Source organism: Trichomycterus rosablanca, chromosome 6, assembly GCF_030014385.1.
Source record: "Trichomycterus rosablanca isolate fTriRos1 chromosome 6, fTriRos1.hap1, whole genome shotgun sequence".
Classification (NCBI taxonomy): domain Eukaryota; kingdom Metazoa; phylum Chordata; class Actinopteri; order Siluriformes; family Trichomycteridae; genus Trichomycterus; species Trichomycterus rosablanca.
Genome location: NC_085993.1, coordinates 45,409,345 through 45,434,014, shown reverse-complemented (window position 1 = coordinate 45,434,014; position 24,670 = coordinate 45,409,345). Strand labels below are relative to the sequence as shown.

Sequence of the window (24,670 nt, the reverse complement as noted above, 5' to 3'; positions counted from 1 at the left end):
GATATTTTTGGTTGGTGGAGTATTCTCAGTCCAGCAGTGACAGTGAGGTGTTTAAAAACTCCATCAGCATTGTTGTGTCTTATCCACTCATACCAGCACAACACACTCTAACACACCACCACCATGTCAGTGTCACTGCAGTGCTGAGAATGACCCACCACCCAAATACTACCTGCTCTGTGGTGGTCCTGGGAGAGTCCTGACCATTGAAGAACAGCATGAAAGGAGGTTAAAAAAGCATGCAGAGAAACAGATGGACTACAGTCAGTAATTGTAGAACTACAAAGTGCTTCTATATGGTAAGTGGAGCTGATAAAATGGACAGTGAGTGTAGAAACAAGGAGGTGGTTTTAATATTATGGCTGATCAGTGTATACATTGACACTAAGATGTTTTTGTGTTGAAGGATGTTAATGATTGTAATTTTTACACAGGCTCTTCATTCCTGTTTATAAATAATGAGTACAGTATGTGTGTAAAAGTAAAATGTCTTATGAGAAAAATGTTATGAGCATGTGCATGCTACTCTGATGGCTATGGCACCATAAGGATTAGACACTTGTGGAAACTGGCACATGATAAATCCATAATGGGTAAAAAAACTAAAAGTCTGGCCTGTGGGGCTGAGATGTGAAACTCTTTGGCTCCTCTTATTCTCCATCAGCTGCTTGCATGCTTTTTTAGTTGCCAAGCCCTCCACTTTATAGCCTCTTTATTTATTTTACTGTCTTTATAACTATAGTATTTCTGAAAACTGTATTTGCTTTTATTGTTGCACATTTATCACACTGAATTAGTTTGGATAATCCAACTAAACATAATACTACACAAAGTTAACTTATAAACGCAGAATCATTCCTTATGCTCGCTTACATTCAGTTGCAATCGGATATATACAACCCTCCAAAGAAAATAAGGATTGATAACTCAAATATTTTCTGCAGAGGCAGATTTTGTTTAAATGTAGCGTTTATAGCAGATAAACAAAGAAAATTAATAATGTCACAATTTTTTAACCCCTACATAATAATGCTGATCTTAATACCGAATGCTAGTTGGGTTACAACATGATTAAACCATTGGGAACTCTTCTTGAGCTGTGATATGTTCAAGTTGTGTTGCAAACTTAATGAAAACTAAATAGCTGCCAGAAAAACTAAAAGCTGCCCTTTCATTGCAGCAAAAGGGCATGGGTATATTGCCCAAGAAGCACAGGTGGCATCAACTGGAATACACCAGTAGGAATTTGAATAGACATGCCAGACATGGATTGACATGGATGGTGCATCTGGCAAAATAAAGGCTTATGACCAAAAGAATATTGACAAAGAATATTGTTCCCACTGTCAAGATGGGATGGAGGTGAGTCAATGATGACGTGGGCTTTTTGCTGCAGAAACTGGCAAACCTGCCCGTGTGACTGGCATCATGGATTCACAAAAATACCAAGGCATTTTGGGGAGGGAAAAATATGCTTTAATATAACATGAAATTGAACCTTGTTGGTCGTTGGATATTCCAAGACAACGATCCCAAACACACTTTTAAGTCAATCCAAGCTTGATTAAGGAATCAGTCCTAAATATCCTGCTTTCCAGTGTCCAGATTTAAATAGCAAATCTTTTTTTGTGAAATTTAAAGGAAGCAATCACAGAACTAAAGCTTTGTATGAGTAGAATGGGCAAATATTCCATAAAAGAGGTGTCAGAACCTGGTTAGCACTTACTGAAATCACTTTTTAGAGGTTATCAAGGCGAAAGGATGTTCCATCAAGTACTGAGACCGGTGGTTAAATAATAGTGCACATGGACATTTGTTAAGTGAACTAGATGTTTTATAATTTGATCTTAAACTTGCCAACTTGCCAAATTGCTTGTACGTATCAATAAATATTATTTTCTTGTTTACTGAGATGTCATTTAACTTTATATACATCTCCAAAATACCTTTGATGAAGGGGTGAACAATTGTAACTAGAAGCAAGAAGCTTCAGACAACACATCTGAGCTATTTTTGTTGTGTCCCAGGCTGTGTCCTAAATTAAAATTTAAGTAATTTATGCTAGCATTTAGTTTAGAATACTAAAGAGTATGTCCAGTACTGTAGCATTACAAATAATGTGACCAGAGCTGAGGAAATGCAGATGAAGATGCTCTGATTGGCTGTATTTCCAATCTGAAATATACCAGTGTTTTCAGTATCTCCAGTCTCATTCTGAAAATAACAGCAAGTAGCATTTTAATAAGTTGTAATGCTGGTGGGACCTGGGCTTCCGGAGTTCCCTCAATAAAACAGCCAGAGGAAAGCTGTTCAACTGGTTCATTCTGGATAGCATCCTATGCTACAATATGAAATTTTCTAACATTTCTCATAACAAGATTATTGCCCCACATACTCAAAAGTATGTAGTCTTGTTGGGCCAGCCATCTTCTTTAATTTGATTTCTATTTTTTTATTTATGAATTTTCTCCCATTTTCTCCGAATTTAGTGTAGTCAGTTTGTCTTCCGCTGCTGGGGGATCCCTGATTGCAGTCGAGGTGGGTATATTGCTGCTCATGCCTCCTCCAACCCACATGCAGCCCTTAGTGGCTGGATATTTCACCTATGCACTCTGCACAGGTGCCTCTCTATCTGCCAATCAGGGTCCTTACACAGCGTTTGAAGACCCCACCCACATAGTCTGGACGTGTCTGCTGCAGGCACTGTCAGTTATGACAGCTAGATGACACCAAGCCGACCGGTAGCGCTGGAGTGCTAGCGGAATATCCCATTGTGCCACCTGGGTGCCTTTTTTAATGAGATTTTACAGCTTGTAAGAAATTATGGCTTAAAGGAGGATGAGAATTAGGTTTTGAATTATGCAAGCCATCATGGAATAAGGATTAAAATAATAAAAGCAGTTCTAGCTAGCTTTGTTTCAAATAGCACACTGCATACCAAATAGTATGTCTAAATAATGCATTCCAAATTATATAGCCTGACTTCATGGACACATATGTCCACAGACACAGGTCAAAGCCTTTCTAGGAGGTTGTAGGCTATCAGAGCCAGAAATTGGGCAGTAAAACTCGTAAAAGGATTTTAAAAATGCTCATGGTTATGTGTCCAGATAATTCTGGCTGTATTTATATTTGTTTACATTCATTAATTAAAGCTCCATAAATGTTAAACACTTAGTGTCTGCATTTTCATCCCCTCTGTGAACTCAGCACGGAGTTTAGTTGAATGCACAATGCACTGGTATGTGCAATCTTGCGTAAGCACCACCAGAGTGTGTAAGAGCTTCAGTGAAAGCTTGCATAACTCTGTTAAGCATTTAAGGTGGTAACTGTGAGCTTGGAGACGTAACTGACTGGTCTCTGCTGTAGGATTTGTAGTTTATGGCTGGGATTTCAGCAGTCATGTGCATTTACTCAGTGATGCCTATAGAAAATTAAAGGAGGTTTAGCTGGATGAATTGACTTTGACAGGCACAGAATGGAGTGCTGCTGAGGGTGAACAGATTAGTGAAGATACTGATGAACAGTCTGCAAGATTTCCATTTTTGTAGAAGGGGATGAATCACAATATGGTCGGCATGTCTGCGCATTAGGGTGAAACCCATTCCAAGCCTTTTTTTTGCTGATGAGGGCGCTGTTTAATTTGCTGTCGTAAATGAAGTGTTAATGAAGGCTGAAGTATAAATCTATCTATCTAAAAAAAACCTTAATTTCCTTCAGGATTAATAAAGTATCTATCTATCTATCTATCTATCTATCTATCTATCTATCTATCTATCTATCTATCTATCTATCTATCTATCTATCTATCTATCTATCCATCCATCCATCCATCCATCCATCCATCCATCCATCCATCCATCCATCCATCCATCCATCCATCCATCCATCCATCCATCCATCCATCCATCCATCCATCCATCCATCTAAATTTCTGACTTTTGTAATTAAGCATGTGTTTAGCTGTGAATGTTCAGCAGATAGATGATATTAACATGTTTAGTGTTTGATTTCTAATCATGAGATAAGCTGCTCTGTAAGAAAACATTGACCTACTGTACCTATATTTATACCACACACACACACACACACACACACACAGACACACACACACACACACACACACACACACACACACACACACACACACACACACACAAACACACACACACACACCATACTGATTGTTGTTTTACCTTGTGTTCTTGCTGTTTTGTCCAAAGTCATTTACTCCTCATAGCCATAGCTATATTTTAGACTTGTTCTATTTTGGGATGGCATAGTGCTGCAGCTGGTTTAATCTTCACCTCCAGTCACTGGCTGGCAGGAGTTTTACATGTTCACCCCATGTCCATATGCATTTCTTTTGGCTACTCTGATTTCCTCCCACCTCCCAAAACATTCAGAAGGTAGATGGTCTGCTCTAAATTTCCTCTATGTGTAAGTTATTAAGTCAATGTATGCACGGTGGCTAAGTGGGTAGCACTGTCACCTCACAGCAAGAAGGTCCTGGGTTTGATCCCTAGGCGGGGCGGTCCGGGACCTTTCTGTGTGGTGTTTGCATGTTCTCCCCGTGTCTGCGTGGGTTTATTCCGGCAGCTCCGGTTTCCTCCCACAGTCCAAAAACATGCAGTCTGGTTAATTGGAGACACTGAATTGCCCTATAAGAAAATGGGTGTGTGTAAGTGTGTCTGCCCTGCGATGGACAGGCGACCCATCCAGGGTATTACTGTGTGCCATAAATTGAATGATGTCCGTATTTTTACACCCCCACATAATCGGTTGGGTAGTTTTCCAAACTCATTTATCTGAGTCGTGTTTTTAGCTGCTTTAGACTTCGACATCTTGGATATTTTGTCTAACCAATTGCTAACTGAATTGCCGTAGGATTGCTAGTGTAACTGAACATATGTACAGTTTGCTGAGTTTATAAAGTAAGAAATAAACTGTACACAGACAAACTATCAGGAGCAGAATAATTTACTGGCTTGTTCTTTTGAGGCGCAGCACAGACTACAGAGAGATGATCATGTGTGTAGAGAAGCACACATTTCCTTTGATCATGGAACCCCCAAGAGACAAAATACACTTAATACGTAAACATAAACATCAAACATTGTCAGCACACTATACTACAGAAATGTCACAGTAATGTTAATTACTGTATGATTGCTAGAAACGCCTCATATTGAGCCTTATATTTAATATGCTACACAAATGAAAATGTTAAATTGCTAAACACAAACCTTAAATTTTGAATTTTACAGCAAATTGCATATTTAATGGGAAATGGCTCATTTCACGATCCCTGACTTAATTTTCACGTCTGTGAATTAGTTAGGGCTTTATTTATGATATATGGTTTAATGCATACACATGTAGGCACTGGGTGTGATTTAAACACCAATGTTCATTAATGATGTCTGGTTTCCACATGCTTTAAGCCATTTATTGTTTCAACAGCTTCATAATTGGACATATAGTGTACAGGTGCGTTTTTGTCAATGGTATTAATGGTAGTGCATGAGTGAATCTGAGTTTGACGTGCTCAAAATAGATACACACAGTGGACAGATGGTTGTTATTGTGTCTAGGATTAATCATCGCCTCATCAAATTGCTTCTGGTGTTATAAACAAGCAGAGGCCAAAAAGCAGAGAGCACAGGGAGTGCTGAGGTGTGAGACACAGCTGTTGTGGTGAAGTGACACAAACTCTTAATGATTCTCAGCCAGGAGGCAGCCAAGCTCAACACCAGCATCAGCTGAGCACACTAACACTGTCAGTCAATTCTTATAGCCAACGCACACCAGCGTTCACAACTGTACAAGAGAACAACTGTGATGAAGGGCACACATTATAGGTCTCTTTTAGGTTTGTAATGTTTGTTTAAAAATTATTTTTGGTAATATGGGTGCATCTAGAAATATAGGTATATACAAGTATATAGGGACAAGCCGTAGCCTAGTGGTTAAGGTACTGGACTAGTAACCAGAAGGTTGCTGGTTCAAGCCCCACCACTGCCAGGTTGCTGCTGTTGGGCCCTTAAGCAAGGCCCTTAACCCTCAATTGCTCAGGCTGTATACTGTAACTGTACTGTAAGTCGCTTTGGAAAAAGGCATCTACTAAATGCCGAAAATGTAAATGTATACAGTATATATGAGGTCAGTATTTAGACTGACTTATATAGGCATCTTAAAAATCAATGGATAATTCCTTCTTAGTAGGTACTTTATTTTTAGTAGCTCTAAACTCTAAAACACTCAGTAGTTCGGTGGTTAGAGCTTCTGTATCCTTACTGCTGAGCTGTTGTTGCTCCTAGATTTTTAGTTTTCATATTGGCATCATTACTTCTTGCTTTTTACATACAGCATTTGTTGTTTAAAAATGATTTTCTAGTCTTGTCCAGTTCTCTTATTGCAACTTTATCTGCCACTTGCACCACCTTTGATCTCATCAAGGAGAGCTACAGACTATCATTTATCCCCTAGAGAGATAATAATTAGAAAACATAACAAGGAAGAAATATACTCGGCTAAAGGGCTCGGCTAAATACAAATAAGGAGCTACAAAAACACTGCAGCAAAAGGGTGTGGGTATATTGCCCAAGAAGCACCGAAAGGGTCGACGGAATACACCAGAAATAATTTGAATAGGCATGCATGATATGGATTAGCGGTGCGTCTGGCAAAAGAAAGGCAATGCTCATGACCAGAAGAATATTGTTCCCACTGTCAAGCATGGAGGTGGGTCAGTGTTGAAGTGGGGATGTTTTTTTTTGCTGCAGGAACTGGCAAACCTGACCATGTGACTGGTAACATGGATTCACAGAAATACCAAAACATTTTGAGGAGGGAAAAATATGCCTCAGTATTACTGGAAATTAAACCTTGGTGATAGTTGGACATTCAAAGACAAGTTTTAAATTAAGTACAAATAATTCAAATAGGGAGCTACAACAAAATAGAATTTGTAGTACTATATACAGTATATTTGTATATAATCTGGTATATAAGTAAAATATAATATAGTATAAACAGTATATAAGCTGTCTGCGCCATCTGACTGCGCCAAGTGGGGTTGATGGCCATACCTTTTCTTACATCTTTGTATAAATGACTTTGTTGTTATAATTAAGAGATTTTTGTGGTTTAACATCACCCTTTCATTTGTGTTTCAGGCGTAACTTTAGTATGGTGAACTTCCTCAGAGGTAAATCTAACCAGAACAACCACAATGAGACGTCACCACTGCTTAAAATCTCTCAGAATGATGGGTAAGCTTAATTTTCTAATTTTCATCTGGCGAAGATGTGACATTTATATATCCAATTTATAAATAATATCACTATATTATTGAAAAACGTAGCTGGTATACGCTGCCCTAGCGGCCCACTAATTGAGCTAGTTATAAGTTATTTAATACGTTCTGTTACAAGAAACCACTTACCGACTTACTGACTGTCATTTCAGAAAGTAAACAAGACAAAAAAGATTTTCTACCATTAATATAAAAAAAAAAAAAAAAAGTTTTTTTAAATGCATTTTCTCCCCTTTTTCTCCCCCTTTAGCACGTCCAATTGCCCAATTGCATCATGCTTCCTCTCCGCCTATGCCGATCCCTGCTCTGACTGAGGAGATCAAAGCTAACCCACGCCCCCTCCGACGCGTGGGCAGCAAGCCGTATGCATCTTATCACCCACACATTGACGAGTGTTGTGCCACCTAGCGTTGTGTACAGCACAACCTGATATTGCAGAGTGAGGTGTGGCCCTGGGTCAACAGGGGTGGTGCTTCAATCGAAATCGTTCGACCAATCACAAACTAGCTGCTGCTATGACATCACCACATTTGCCGGGGCTAGCTAATCCTAGCTAGGTAATGAGTATGCAAGCTAAAAGATCTGGCAATTGTGATACTTTCAGTATTTGAAATAATGATGGAAATCATTGTTCCAAGCAAAATATTGACAATGTGCAAAGCATGAAATAAATTTCTCAGATTTACCATTAGGTTAGCCAGCTATCTTAACTACTACTAGCTAGCATAGCAAAAAGCTATGAGAGATTAGCCAAGGCTAGCTACAATATATAAAATATTATTCTGTGTAAAGCAAAAAAAAAACGGCACTACTACATGTTAAGCATGTATTATAACAAGGGGATTCAGTGCGTGCGTGGCACGGAGCTTTTTCTCTGGTTGAGGTTAAAAAATGAGAAAAATAGGAAAAAAAAGGAGAAAACAAGAAAGGCCCGGCAAATGAGGTGATGTCATAGCGGCGGCTAGTTTGTGATTGGTTAAACAATTTCGATTGAAGCACCTCCCCTGTTGACCCAGGGCCACATCTCACTCTGCAATATCAGGACGTGCGTTGTGTACGGAGAGACACACCCTAAGAGCACTTTTTCCTCATCTCTGTGTAGGCGCCTCTAATCAGCCAGCAGAGGTCGTAATTCCACCAGTCTGACAGGCAGGGACCTATCCGGCTTTAGCCCGCCCATCTTGAACAACAGGCCAATCGTTGTTCATGTGGCTGCTCCGCCTCAGCCGGCAAGGCAGAGCTGGGGTTCGATATGATGTATTCGAGATCCCAGCTCTGGTTCCAGCGTGTGTTTTTACCGCTGCGCCACCTGAGCGGCCTACCATTGATATTTTTCATTCAGTTGTATTTATTTTTTAGCATTTCACTGTACAAATAAAAAGGTTCACACTTTTCTGGAAATGGGGTTTGTACCTTTTTTTTTTTTTTTTTTTTTTTTTTTTTTTATTATCTATTTTTTCCCACTTTTTTCCCCCAACTTTTATCCCCATTCTAATTGTGTCCAATTACCCTGAATGTGTCCTCTATACTGATTTGACCCTTTTGCCGCTGACTGAGGACGCCACTCAACTGACTTGCGCCCCCTCTGGCACGCAGTCAGTACAGCCTGCATTTTTCACCTGCACGAGCCGAGTTCATACACCGAGAGACACTGCGCACGGAGGGCCACACCCCACCTCAATGTTATTCCTCAGCCCTGTGCAGGCGCCGTCAGTCAACCAGCAGGGGCCACAGTTGTACCAGTTATGAGGACCTATGCGCCGACTCTACCCCTATAACCCTGAACAACAACCAAATGTTGTTCATACTGCCGCCCAACCCAGTCGGAAAGGTAGAGCTGAGTTTCGATACGATGCATCTAGAAACCCAACTCTGGTGAGCTAGCGTACTTTACCGCTGCGCTACCTGATCGGCTAGTACGAGGGGTCTTTAAAGTTTCTGCATTTGTATATTTCCGTTTGAAACGGTGAGGGTGGGAGGAGTACTAATTGGTCGTGTCTGAGAGAGCTTATAGTCAGAATTTAGAGCCATCTGATGTCCACCTTTTAAAGAAGCTTTAAGGGGAAGAAGATTTTCATGTGATAATGACATGAAAGCAGCAGTGCATTAGTGGCTACGCACTTAATCAAAAACATTTTTTGCTGATGAAATGCATTGGAAGGTGACCATGTAAAAAAGTATAATAAATAGAGTAAAAAAAAAAAAAAGTGCGGAAACTTTATGAAGAACCCTCGTACATTTGTCTGCTGTTTATTCGCTGTAATTGACAGAAATGTTACTATGCTTGACAGTATAAGCTATATGACGCTGCATGACCCCAGCTTTAGTCCTGTAGAAGAGTCGTGGGATGGTAACCCAGCTGAGCTGGAGAGGAGATGTCGATTAGGGAGTGAGGTGGCCAGTCTCTCCCGGTCTGTTTCCACTGAGAAGAATGAACACAACCTCAAACTTTCCTCCAATTTCAGGTACCCATCATGCACTTCTGGTCATGGTGGTTATGTTATATGTTATGGGTGTGTGTGGTACATTATAGACTGAATTGAATTTTTTCTATTTTTCAGATACTGTTTAAGAATTGCAAAGCTTGTTGCCATCTTTATTGTTGTTGTTCTCTGTACAGTAAGTTCTGCTATTTTTACTTTTTCCTAAATTGTATTACCACATTCATCTGCAATATGAAGCTTAATGCTAACAAAAATTTAGTTTGTTCATTTGTTGTGATTAAAATTGTGACTAAGCAAATGAAAATAAAAAAACAATCGTCACATTGGTTCAGTTGTTGTGATTACTTTTAAAACACATGATGTGGTCCAATTGTTGGTCAAGTTGACAATGTTGGGCGCCTGAGCAACTCATAACTACTTGGATTGTATTCAGATTTAACTTTTGGATTCACTTTGGATAAATGCTGTGAATGTAAATGTACTAAATACTCTGACCTTACATTACAACTATCTTAAATAATAGCATGAGTTTTATTTCCATGTTATTAATATGAATGTTTTGCATGATTAGCTTTTGTTCAGCATGTATCCTGATCGAGAGAGACCCTGGAGAATGCTGGCAGTGTCATCCACCTCAAGTTTCTGTAACCTTTTTGTTAAACACAATGCTCTGTGATGGTCATGAATACTTGCATGACTAAAGTATTTCTTTTACCACATGTGTAGGAGCTTTAAATACAGTCGGTATCACTGTTGCAGCAGAAACAAAAACCCATTTGGCCTTCTCTACCTTAGACACAGACATTTGTGTCTGTAGAGTGCCAACTAGACCAATTTTGATCCTTTTTGATGTACCATGTCTGTCTAAAAAAATTAAAAAAATTTTAAGGACATTGCTAATTTTTCTCACCATAAATTTTACATTTTTCTTACCAAACCATTTTAATTGTCTCTGGTTCCTACAACATGCGGATGATGCATAAAATCTTTCTCCTGCAGGATTCTGAATAGTGTAATTACCTTTAAAATGTAATTTAGTGGAAAATGTCCTATGACCCAGTGACAAAGCAAATCTAGTTAATCCTTCATTAATGAAAAAGAATAATCTTTAGTTATTAAAAGTGTTGAGATTTTGAGACTTTTTCACCTAGAGGCTGGTGTTGGATGACTTTATTCCTTTAATAAACAAAATGATTATTTAAAAACTGTGTTTTATATAATCATTTAAAACTGTACTTTTTTACCGTAAATATTTACACCTGCTGTGAGGATTTTCTTAACTTGCTTGCCCATAGCCATGAACTTGACAAACTTCAGGGACAATGCCTTGCTGAAGCTTCAGGTGGGCGGTCCATTCGCAAATGTGATTGAAACTGTCCCTGCTAAGGAGTACATCCTGATCCAAGTAGAACAGACTGCAGAAATAACAGCTCGTAGGAGACGAGTGCAACAGGTGAGATCCAGACTTGTGATGAATTTAACAGTGTATTATTTCTTACACTAAATCCTATGTGTGGTCCTACTGAGCATAAAGTGGATTTCATAGATTACAGGACTATATTACATTGTGCTTAAAGTGGAGTGTTTGTGTAGTGAATAGGAAACCATTCGGGATTTAATATAACGTTTAGGTTAAAACTAAACTAGTAAAAAAACACAAAACAAAACTATAAAATCTGTTAGAACTTTAAAGTAACATGGCTTAAACAAACTATACAGTTTTCATGACTGACCAATAACACAGAAGAGGATTTGAACTCCAAGCGGAACTGAGCTAGACTAATTTACAGCTGTGCCACCTATCTTATTAGTTTTTAGTTAAATCCATTTGTTTGTAAATTTTTTTCCACCCCCCACTACTGTGTTGAACCTCCTGCACAGTTCCTTGAAACACAATGTGTTATTTTTACATTGCAGTACTTAAATAAGGTAAACCTCCTGTGTCAATAATTTAACAAATATTTAAATATCACAGAAAATAAAAACTAGTATCCATTTGGGGGCGGCATGGTGGCTTGGTGAGTAGCACTGTCGCCTCACAGCAAGAAGGTCCTGGGTTCAATCCCCAGGTGGGAGGGTCTGGGTCCTTTCTGTGCGGAGCTTACATGTTCTCCCCGTGTCTGTGTGGGTTTCCTCCGGGAGCTCTGGTTTTCTCCCACAGTCCAAAAACATGCAGTCAGGTTAATTGGAGACACTGAATTGCCCTATAGGTGAATGGGTGTGTGTATGTGTGTCTGCCCTGCGATGGACTGGCGCCCCATCCAGGGTGTTACTGTGTGCCTTGCGCCCATTGAAAAGCTGGGATAGGCTCCAGCATCCCTTTCACGACCCTGTGCAGCTCAATAACATACATGAAATTTTGTAAGGTTCTGAAGTAAAGCATCTATTGTGTGACAGATTCATGATTGTGTCATCTGATGATCTATAGAGTTATTAAAGCTGCACTAAGTTTATTTGGTGCTTCAGAACAAGTGTTTAATCAAAACTTCAAAAAAGAGCTTCTAAATTATATTCTAAATAAAAACTGACAGTGACATATGAATAACAATCTAAATGCTAATACCCTCCTCCAAATCAGGTTGACTGCGTTTTGTATCTCAGTGTGCCAGTAATACTGTTATGTGTGCTATAAACAGGTATTATATAACTGGACCATACCTTTACATTCCAAAAAGAGTACCCAGATTCTGACAACGAGGACTTTCGTCATGCTTAAAAGGTATGTTTTTACAATATTGTTTTAGCACTGCAACATCCAGGATGCCTTATACACTATATCCTGTACTAACTACTGTTTTGACTTTTTGGTTACACACATAGTACATAAAAGCACATTTTAAATATGCAGTGCAAGCATTTAACCATTCAGTTGCCATCAATTCAGTTCCAGTATATCAGTCACAAAAAAAATCCAAAGATCAAGTGCCATGACAGTACAATTCTTTACAATTTATGTTAAGAACCACTTACATATGGCTCCAATCTTACCAGTATCTGAATAACCTTCTGCATTCTTTATTTACTGCAGTAAAATATCTTAACAGCTCAGCTGGGTTATTGAATTGAGTGTTTGGTAGTGGGGCAGATCGGTGGGTAGCACTGTCACCTCACAGCAAGAAGGAGTTTCCTCCGGGAGGTCCGGTTTCCTCCCACAGTCCAAAAACATGCAGTCAGGTTAATTGGAGATACTGAATTGCCCTACAGGTGAATGGGTGTGTGTATGTGTGTCTGCCCTGCGATGGACTGGCACCCCATTCAGGGTGCTACTGTGTGCCTTGCACCCATTGAAAAGCTGGATAGGCTCCAGCACCCAAGCCCCCCCCCCCCCCCCCCCCCCCGTGAGCCTAATTGGATAAGCGGTAAGTGAGTGAGTGAGAGTGTTTGGTAGTGCTAAAATCTACTGTATATTCTATACATTGTTATATTTTTTACATCCTCACCCCTTTTCCCTTATCAGTGCTCCCATCCAGATCAACGTGCAGGCTTTCCTTCTGGACAATCAGGTGGTTCCTCTCTCAATGACAAACCAGTCACTCGCTCTTCATGTGGAGACTCAGGTGCTCATTGCTGGACTCATCCTGGCTGGAGTCTATGTGCTTATCATTTTCGAGGTACAGTACTGCCTTTTCAGTCTGTAATTTTGGTCCTTGCATCTTTAGTGGTTACAAGGAGAGTAACAAACTGTTACATGTTTACCTCTTGACTGCCTCCATTCATCCAGAAGAGCTTTGAGATGTAAAAATACCGCACTACACCACTAGAGGTCACTATAACAGTTAAAAATCATGTATTGTACTTGGTCTTGGTCTGATGGCTGGAAAAAATACAATTCACACAGTCAAAATAATTCTACCAAAAAGTTTCTAATACTTTGAATCCGTTTATTAAAATGAATTCAGTGTCTGTAATTAATATCTGGTTTTGTTGCCATGTAGGATGCAAAGATGCAGAAATATTTGATTTGTTAGAGAGGTATAACATATTGCGCTCTGTAGTCATGAAATAAGCTTTTGTAAAAGAGCAAAACACTCAACAAACACAACTTTAAAAAGTACAAATAGTTTGACCCTAAACAAATTTAAAGGTGGGAAATGAACTGTGCCGGAATGTTTGATGGCCAAATGTCACTTTGATTGATGAATATAGTAAATTCATTTCCCTTCAATCCAGAAAGGTTTGAAATTGTACTTTCTGTGGAATATTGAAAGTAAGTGAAAAATGATTAAATGCATAAAAATGGTCAGAGCTGTTACTTATTCCTGGAGATCAATCTCCAACCCAGGACCTATCATCTCTCTTGATGACTCCCAGATCAGACCATACGATAATGTAAGACACCTTGGTATCGTCCCGGATAACCAGCTGACCTTCTCTTCTCATGTAGCCAACATGACAAGATCGTGCCGGTTCTTCCTCTACGAAATAAGGATTCTTGTGCAGTCACTTGTAATCTCACGGTTGGACTACTGCAACTCCCTCCTGGCAGGTGCTCCTATGTCCATTAATTAATTAATGTGTGCCTTGCGCCCATTGAAAAGCTGGGATAGGCTCCAGCACCCCCCCGCGACCCTGATTGGATAAGCGGTTAAGACAATGAGTGAGTGTATGAGTTCCAGTTATTTAGTGACAGAAAAATCACAGTAACAACAATCATTAAAATCCCAAGACTTCCATGACATGCATGTCTCCTACAAGTGCATATACACCATCCAGGCATAACACTATGACCACTGACAGGTGAACTGAATAACACTGATTATCTCTTCATCACGGCACCTGTTAGTGGGTGGGATATATTAGGCAGCAAGTGAACATTTTATCCTCAAACTTGATGTGTTAGAAGCAGGAAAAATGGGTGAGCATAAGGATTTGAGCGAGTTTGACAACGGCCAAATTGTGATGGCTAGACGACTGGGTCAGAGCATCTCCAAAACTGCAGTTCTTGTGGGGTGTTCCCTGTATGCAGTGGTCAGTATTTATCAAAAGGCTCACTGATGCACGTGGGGAGCGAAGGCTGGCCCGTGTGGTCCGATCCAACAGACGAGCTACTGTAGCTCAAACTGCTGAAGAAGTTAATGCTGGTTCTGATAGAAGGGTGTCAGAATACACATTTTGTCACAGTTGCAGGGCTGTTTTGGCAGCAAAAGGGGGACCAACACAATATTAGGAAGGTGGTCATAATGTTATGCCTGATCGGTGTAAAATTTTGACTTCAAACTGAATATACTCAAACTGAATATACTATTTTTAATTACTCTAATATTTATTAGGGTTGTTACAGGTTCAGCTATGTTTTAAAGTCTGTTTAGTGTTATTACATTTATTTATTTTCATAGGGTTTATTTTTTAATTCATTAAAATAATTTTTTTTTTTTTTTTAAATACATTTTAAATGTAAGGGCTGGAAAAAAACTCCAGTGGTTCTGAAACCCTCTGAAGGTGTTTACACAGGCAGTGAATCCCAAAGCCACTGGGGAGAAACAGTTAGTTAATGTGGCTGCCTCACTGACCCGACACTTGCTTCATGCCTCTAATTAATCATCCACGGATCAAATGAACAGTGTTCCATCTGCAATTAAAATACCAGGCAATTTATTAAACATGTGACTGAACATCTCAAGCCAGCCGACGGGGTCAGCACTGAGTGTTCCACAGCTCAGCCATGTCGTGTAGAAACTCAGTTTGAGAAGCCATATTTATCTATCATACTCCAGCTGTCAGAGACCTAATTTGTCTTGTGTATTCCACCATGTCAGTGAGTACAGTTTTATACTATCTACAGACATTTGGAAACAGAAAAAACTCTGATAGAAAGAGTAGCTCCAGCCAAGCAAAAGCAGCATCAGTAGAGAGTTTCTGAGAGTCAACAGCTTGCATGATATGTGACTCACAGGAAAACCATTTCAAGCACAGCTTAATACAGGTCAACCACTGACGCGTATCGCAAACTTGATTTTAAACCGGTTCCGCATGTTTCCACCAAAAAAAGAGGTTCCAGACAGCGAACTAGCGTTCTAATCTGGCACCACAGAATACTTGTTTTTTCAGCGCAAACCGTGACGTCATCTGTGGGCGTGTCACATAGTGCTTTTCCACCAAAAGAACTCTGGTTCTTGAACTGGTTCTGTTCAGGTCTCTTTGAACCTTGGTGTTTTGTAGAGAACTGACCCGCGTTTCCACTAGTATTTGTGAACCAAGCCTGCGTCATCAACGGTGGGCGTTACACAATGGTAGTAAAGAGTAGTAACATGATGGTGGAGTGTGTAGATACCTGTGAGCATTTGTGCTGTTGTTACAGATGTTCGTTTTTATGCAAAAAGCATCACTTAACTATTGGTGATAAAAAGATGTAGACGTGTTTGTCACATTTTTTTTTTTCCTGTAGTTCATTGGCGTGAGAAGCGTTTTGCGCTTCATTATCATCGTGACCCTCGGCGCAAATAGCCGATTTGCTCAGCGCTCGGCTTGAGCGATAAAACATCACTAAGGTTCCATGCTACGAACATCCATTTGTGTGAAATAACCATCAAATACAGTCTAAAATACAACACATATATCTGTGTTTAGCCGTATTAACTTCACGTGTGGTGCTTCTGCAGCTCGGGGTTCTGAAAATCGGCTTCTCTGGAGAGTCGAAAAACGCTTCACCTAAAATATCTAAAATCTCTTTGAAAATATCAGCAAATATCAGCGGCAAACTGGCTCAAAATTTAATCAGTTGAACTTTAAAAAAATAAAGTGCAATGCAAACATGGTTTTGCAGCTTCTCAAACCTCTACACTGTGATGTCTGACGGGTGAAGGGGCAGTAAGAAAGCCATTGCTAAAATTGCAACAAAATAAAAAATGCTTGTCTGGGCCATTCAGCTCTGCCGGTGGACTACTCACAACTTAAAATAGGTCTTATGGCCGCTCAGGTGGCGCAGCGGTAAAAAGACACGCGCTGCAACCAGGGCTGGATTTCGAAGGAGCATCGTTTCGAATCCAGCTCTGCCTTCACGGTCGAGGCTGGGCGGCTATGGACAACGATTGGCCTGTTGTCCGGGTGGGGGGCGGGACTTGAGACCGTAGGGGATGCTCTCTCAGGAACGGGGCGGTTGTGCCCTCTGCTGGCTGGTTGGTGGCGCCTGTATGGAGACGGGAGGGGGTGTGGCGGGGTGTGTGATCCTCCGTGCACAGTACTCTGCCACGCTACACTCGTCAAGTGTGGGTGATAAGACGGTCGATTGGCTGTGCACGTTTCGGAGGAGGCGTGGAACGGCCTCGTCAGCCCCAATCAGGAGCAGGAATCTGCACTAATGAGAGGATGATAGATGGGATGAAATTGGACAGGTGAATCAAAATCTTTAGTTCATTACACATTTTTTGTAAGCCATTGAGTAGGTGAAAGGATGGTTCCTTAATATGTGATGCCAACTGTCAAACATGCCAGAGCAAGTGTGAATAACTTGGGATCTATTGATGGATCCAGAGTCACCAACTGGCACAAAGTGACTGTAATCCTGACCCAAAGAGACGACCACAGTATTTTGCATAGACTTGTAATGCCATCTGGTTTACATCTAGTTTGTCAAGTGTTCATTCTACAGCATGACAATGACTCATAATGCCAAGTTATTAGAATAATAAATTGGCTTTAATGCAAGCTGGTTTGTGATGGACTGGACAGAAGGATGTAAGACAACCAACTGCCCTTGATATTTTCTGCAACACTCTCAGGACTTTCTAAGCAATCATTTAAATTTATAGTGTAGAAAGAATGAATGTATATTTGTCTACTACTTTAATACATCATATTTTAACAAAACTATCTTGATTACGGAATATCCTTATAAAAGAGTCTCATGAGCTTTTCCCCCAATTAATTGGTTCTTATAATGTGTCCAGAGTAAGAAAGCTTCAGTTTGGTTTTTTGGGCTTCATTTGCAAGATAATCCATTTGTTTGTGTTTTTGCTGTCCAAAGTACCACAAACCAAAGTCTAGACCGTTCTGATCTTTGTTAGGAGAGACAAATCTTTCCCAGTTCCTTCATTGCTGTTCTGCACAGTGCCAGTCTGTGTCATATTTCCAGAAATTTGCTCTTTAAACCATTTAAGACTGTCCACTGCTTCGACATCTTCTCAGTCAAAGGTAAATTTAGTAGTCTTTATTGTTTTAATGACTTTTGTCTTCCTCATATTGAGCTGAAGTCCCATCTTTTCACCCTGTTCATTAACCTTCCTTATTTTCTGCTATGATTGCTGTGTCATCCATATATCGAAGGTTATTGATGTTTTTTTCACCGATCTTAAATGCTCATTTATCTTCTTCCAGTTCTGCTTCTCTCATTATATGTTCACTGTGCAAGATGAACAAGGTTGTTAACAGAACACAGCCTTGTCTAACTCATCTGCCAGTAAGGAAACAGTCTGTCCATTTTCTGTCATGGCTGTGGCTTGTTGATCAGTTTAGAGATTCCACATTAGAATGATGAAATTGAATTCCTTCCTGAATTCCTTGTTTTTTTTCTATAATCCAGTGAACATCTGCGATGATATTTCTTGTTCCTCTGTTTTCTTTCCCTGAATCCTGCTCACACATCTGGAAGTTCTTTTTTATGCGGGGCTCTAATCTGCATTGAATAATCCTCAGCATGGTGGGTGGGTGATATAAGGATGATTGCTTAACAATTTGGACACTCCTTCATGTTTCCTTTTTTGGTATTAGGATATAAACTGACCTCCTCCAATCTCCAGGCCATTTAGTTGATTTTTAGATTTGTTGGGTAATCTGGTCATCGCTTCAATCAAATCTTCTTTAGAATCTTGAGACATTTTCGTTGCAATATTATTGATTCATGTGATCTCAAGGCTTGTCTGGCTTCATTGTCAAGTGCTGAATGACCTTCTGTGTACTTGAGATCAACTAAAGTGTTGTGGCAACTGATGTCTTGTTTGTAGAGATCTTCTGTGTAGACCAACTCAGGGCTGATTTCTTTTTGAAAAAAAATATTTGGTCCACGTTTGTTTCTAACTTCATTAAAAAAATTTTTTAATGCGGTTTTCTCCCATTTTCTCCTAATTTAGTGTAGTCAATTTGTCTTCCGCTGCTGGAGATCCCCGATTTTTTGCAGTTGAGAAGGGTATATTGCTGCTCACGTCTCCTCTGACCTGCATGCAGCCCTTAACAGAACCCTTTTCCACCCATGCACTCTGCACAGACTCCTCTATCTGCCAATCAGGGTCCTTATGCAGCGTTTGAAGACCCCACCCACATGTTTTGGTCATCCCTCCATGCAGGCACTGTCAATTATGCCCACTAGATGGCGCCCAGCGATCATGGACATAGATGGCGCCCAGCTGACCAGTGGCAATGCCGAGTTTCGAACTAAGGAGTTCAGAATCTCTGTGCTGGTGCGTTAGCAGAATATCCTGCTGCGCCACCTGGATGCCATCTTCATTTTTTAGATGTTGTTTTACCACTGATCATTGACATTCCTTCCTTCTTCTTTGACCTCTCTTTTCTTTTTCACAATATCCATTGTATCAATGATCTAAATCAATACCTTCCTCCTTTTCATTCCTTCCAGGTTTTCTCTGATTCTTATTTGATGACTTTATTTAGTTTTATCTATAGCTCATCTGGACCCCTGCCAATTATGCCTACCATCTAAAATTGGTTCCTTATGTTTTGCTTGACAACTGTTGTTCTCCAGGTCATATTTTAAAAGCTGGATGGTTTGATGGGTACAAATCTGTGCTTTTTTCAACAATGAACTCCAGGCCATGTCTTTAAAATTAGCTTGTTGATCCCTTAGTACAAAGAATGTAGTCAATTTGGTTTTTGGAACTTTTGGAACTCCATTTAGTGATGTGAGGTTCAAATATCACTTTGGTTGCTTTAAGAGTGTAATGTATTAGTGATGAAAAAGTCATTGTACTGGCAAAGGTTAATTAGTTAATTAGTCACATTCATTCCTGTTACCAAGGCTGTGTTGTCCAACTGTATTTTCCTCCTTCTTATTTCCTTTGGCATTCCAGCGTCCCATAACCAACAGAACATCTTGTTTGCAGGTTTTGTCAATTTCAGTTTGAACTTCATCTCAACTGTCTGTTTTAGTTAGCTGATCCCAAGGATGTTGATTTGTAGATTTATTGTAGATTCACTTTGATCCTTGCAACCTCCAGCTGGCCATAATATTTCACAAACTCAATTGATTACATAAAAGTTGTGGTTTAGTTTTTAAAGTTTTGAATTCTCTTTTCTTGCTTGTCAACATGAAGGTCTTGACCTAGAAGCATCATGCAAGCTGTACTCTGAGGAATCCTCAGCTGTTTCTCAGTAACAAGTTGAGGGCCTTCAGATTTGACAGTCCATTTTTCTGGCACCAAACTGACAGTCATTCTGTTGTTGCTTTCTATTTGAGTACTGTCATTGTCACCTTTGTGATCATCTGTCTCTAAAATCGTCCCACTCCTGAACAATGTAGGTGGTAGGTTTATTCTGGCTCAACTGCTAAGACCTTTCTGCTATAGGAGACCCTGACAGAAGAAAACACTTCTGCTTCTCTGATGCACACAAGCATTCCCGCCTTATCAAGGCACCATACCATGAGAAGGGTTCTTAAGCTGCAAGCACAATTATTAAACATTGCATAAGGAGTATGATAGCCAAATCAAAATCTGTAATATTAAATGGTAAATAGTATTAATTGCAGCAGAAGCCAGTGTTTTAAATCGTAGAGTGCTAAATCTTTCTGAATATGTATGTGTTAAATGACATAAATAATGCATGCTGAGTTTCTTAAATCTCACACCTTTTAAACAGCTTAATGGTGCCTTATATTTTATTCATGGCCGCACCAATGATTCCACTTGTATGATCGCATTTATCATATTTGTTTTTAATTCAAAGTTTCAAATTAGAATTGAGCATCTTACAAAGCAAGTTACAGGGGAAATGGGTGGTCTGACCCCCCTTATTAATACTTGGACCCCCAAAACAGAAGTAAAAACAAGAGGGGGGGGGGGTATTTATTCAAACTGGAACTTCAGGCAGAACTTAGAAACTAGCTGATTTTAGCATTAATCTATATGCAGTTGACACAATCTGAAAATCAGAAAGTAAAAAAGTGTATTAAACAATCTATATAGCTGCTACTTACATTAACATACAGCAACTTCTCTGGCTTGAGCAAATGCAACCTTAATGAAGACGTGGCAAAAAATTGGAGTGAAGGCAGGCAGATGAGATGAGCAATGGTATGGTCTATGGTCTATTTAATGGGTGTCTGAAAGCATATTCTTTCAGGCATATCCACCGATCAACCATAACATTAAAACCACCTCCTTGTTTCTGCACTCCACTTACCATATAGAAGCATTTTGTAGTTTTACAATTACTGACTGTAGTCCATCTGTTTCTCTGCATGCTTTGTTAAACCCCCTTTCACCCTGTTCTTCGATGGTCAGAACTCTCCCAGGACCACCACAGAGTAGGTATTATTTGCGTGGTGGGTCATTCTCAGCACTGCAGTGACACTGACATGGTGGTGTTGTGGGTGTGTGTTGTGCTGGTATGAGTGGATAAGACACAGCAGTGCTGCTGAAGTTTTTAAACACCTCACTGTCACTGCTGGACTGAGAATAGTCCACCAATCAAAAATATATCCAGCCAACAGCGCCCCGTAGGCAGCATCCTGTGACCACTGATGAAGGTCCAGAAGATGACCATGTGGTCTTACCCTTCCTTTGTGCAGAAAAAGCTTAGTCTGTAGGAGCCAATTCAACACTTCACACTCTTGCTTTTGCTGTGACTGAAATTCTAAGAAAAAGAAGAAAAAAATAATCGTTCAAAAGACACTTTGTAATGGACCATCTATCCTGCAGGATTGTAGTGATTAGATCTCAGCAAGAGTGCTGAAATTACTGTAAGGCCTGTAGTTATAGAACATTGTTTTATATAGAATGTAAAAGCCAAGATTTCCAGATGGACCTTAAAAGTGCTAAAGTAACTAATTGCTACAGCATTCTATAAAATTACTAACCTTTCCGTGCTTCTATCACACACGTTTCTTTAAATAGCAGACTTAAAACAGATCTTGTCATAGACTAGAATCTAAAAACAAAACAAAAACACGAACAGGTACATATGCACAATGTGTAAATGTTGCCTATTTTAAAACTAATTACACATTTCCTTAATTAATTAGCTTACTCTCACACTGGAAAATGAATCAAACCTAAAATAAAAATACAGTTAATTAAAAAAAATAAAAACAATAAAGTTTCAACATAAGCACGTCAAAGCAGTCATTCATGACTTATTTACAATATTAGAGTATGAACAGGGTGGCACTGTGGCTTGGTCTGTAGCACTGTCCAGTCACAGCAAGAAGGTCCTGGGTTCGATTCCCAGGTGGAGTGGTCTGGGTCCTTTCTGTGTGAAGTTTGCATGTTCTCCCCGTGTCAATTTGGGTTTTCTCTGGGTGCTCCGGTTTCCTTCAACAGTCCCAAGACAAGCTAAATTGGAGATACTAAAATTGTCCTTAAATATGTGTGTGTATGTGTGTCTGTGTATGTGTGTTTATCTGCCCTGCGATAAACTGACACCCTCTCCAGGGTGTTTCTGTGTGCCTTGGGCCCAGAACTGGGATAGGCTCCAGCACCCCCCGCTACCCTGATTAGGATAAGCGGCTTAGAAAGTAAGTGAGGAAGTGAGAGTGAGTATGAATAAAAAAGTGAAGACAAGGCGAAAATTTACTGAATGACCATTGCTGGGGTCAACAAGTCCCTATGTCTATTAATTGGAACGCTTATGAGAATAAAATAATCTATGGTCTGACGAGTTTTTTTGAGGATTTTTTGAGAAAGTGGTTTTTTTGCATAAAAAAGTTTAAACAGAAAAGACTCCTCTGGAAGATCTTCTGAGCTCTTGTTTACTCTGAGCCATAGGGACCTTGTTGGCATACATGCCATCATGGACTTCATGAAGTGACAAAATATCATAAATTATAAAAATAACAGCCTTTGCAAAGAAGCTACAAATGTTTTTTTTGGCAGAACAAAGATCAACAAAGTGTTTAAATAAGCACAGAATCAAGCTTTTGCCAGAGTCACTCCAGTTCCCTGACCTTAACCTTATTAAAAAGAGGCAACAACAGAGGATGAAGACAGCGTAGCATGAAGGGTCTGCAGAAATTATATATTAAGGAGAGCTCTCATTTCTTTGCTCTGGATTTTTCAGTTTTGTCAATTAATTTGGATAATGACTTACATTGGCATAGGGAAGTTCCAAAAAATACCGAATTCAGGGGGTGTTAATATTTGTGACGTGGTTTTGTTAGTTATTCTCAACCCTAAATGTAATTGCTGAAATATCTGAGTAATATTTTTTGCTACAAAATTGTAGACACTAACACTCAAAATATTTTATTTAGTTTTGTTTTTTTATTTTGTTTTTTAATATTTCCATTTTACAGATTGTGCATCGGACCCTTGCTGCCATGTTGGGATCTCTGGCTGCTCTAGCAGCTCTGGCCTATATTGGAGATGTATGTATGCATAAGGATACAGTGTACCTAGTACAGCATGTCTTAGGTATCTCTCACCCATTAAAGTCAAAAGTCAAAGTCAGAGTGAACTTTATTGTCATTCAGACTATACAGCTAGGAGTGCACAGCTGAACGAGATTGCGTTTCTTAAGCTCCAATGTGCAAAATATAAAAAAAGGGCATATAAAAGACAAAATAAAGTTAAGTTAAGTTTTACAAATATATACATACATATACTGTATATATATATATATATATATACACACACATTAAGTAAAAAATATTGCACATAATTAACAGTGTATATTACAGCTTCAACTTACAGAAAGAAAAAAACAACAATTCATACTGGAAATCAAAGCTTCACACCCATTAGTTAAGGAGCTTGTAAGTGAAATAAAATCAGTGTGAAATGTAAAGAATTAGGTATTTTTTTAAGAGAAACATCTGACAGAGACCTCTCATGCTTTATACCTCTGGCATGTGTTTAATTAAGTAGAAGTGGTGATCATTAGGATTCATTAGCTAAAAGTGATGCAATCACTGGGCGCAGTACAGAAACACACCCTGGACTGAATGCCAATCCATCGCAGGGACTCAGCCAAACATCTACTACTGGCAAAAATAGTATCCATGAAAGAATTATAAGGCGAAAACCACTTATAGACAAGTGGAATATAAAGGCTTGTCTTACATAAATCTTACATAAAAACTGTGATGACTGAGATCATTTTGGTGTATTGTTACTAACAGCATTGGTCAACATGGTGGTGAAAGTGACAAAGTGTGTAGAGTAGCTTGCCATAGTTAACTGAACCATGACTTCTGTCCATTATCAGAAAATCCTAAAAGAATAGGATGTCATTAGTCTGTGATTGGGAATTAAGTGCAACTGGGTTATTTAACAAGACGCTGATATGAAGAACAAAATCAAGCCCATTTCTGTCTTGAAAGTCAAGTCAAGTTAAATTTATTTGTATAGCGCTTTTTACAATGGACATTGTCTCAAAGCAACTTTACAGAATCCAGGACCAACAGACCAAAAACCCCTGTTAAGCATGCCGAGGGCAACAGTGGCAAGGAAAAACTCCCTTAAAATTACAGGAAGAAACCTTGAGAGGAACCAGACTCAGCAGGGACCTCCATCCTCCTTGGGTGGCCTGGAGAACAATTTGAATAAATAGGATTTACACAATATCATACACACATAAAATTAAAATGAAGAAAAAAGTTATAACTAGCTAAAAACAATTGGAGTTATTATTCAGTCCAGTTTGTGATAAAGTCTGTAGTGTAGGTCCATTTTTGGTGCAAACACGCCAGGTGTCCGTCACATCTGGCAGGAGCAGTATTGTTGGCAAGGCAGTCTCGAATTCA

General features: G+C 39.4%; 1 protein-coding gene across 1 annotated transcript in view; it reads left to right on the top strand.

Annotated features, from left to right (window-relative positions):
- oca2 (oculocutaneous albinism II) overlaps nt 1–24,670 on the top strand; it is a 95,858-nt gene that overhangs the window by 1,008 nt on the left and 70,180 nt on the right. The window contains exons 2-9 of the mRNA XM_062998153.1: nt 7,179–7,274; nt 9,610–9,783; nt 9,880–9,937; nt 10,334–10,406; nt 11,058–11,215; nt 12,399–12,481; nt 13,220–13,373; nt 23,222–23,293. Coding sequence (XP_062854223.1) covers nt 7,179–7,274; nt 9,610–9,783; nt 9,880–9,937; nt 10,334–10,406; nt 11,058–11,215; nt 12,399–12,481; nt 13,220–13,373; nt 23,222–23,293 — 868 coding nt within the window. The remainder of the gene's footprint in view (nt 1–7,178; nt 7,275–9,609; nt 9,784–9,879; nt 9,938–10,333; nt 10,407–11,057; nt 11,216–12,398; nt 12,482–13,219; nt 13,374–23,221; nt 23,294–24,670) is intronic.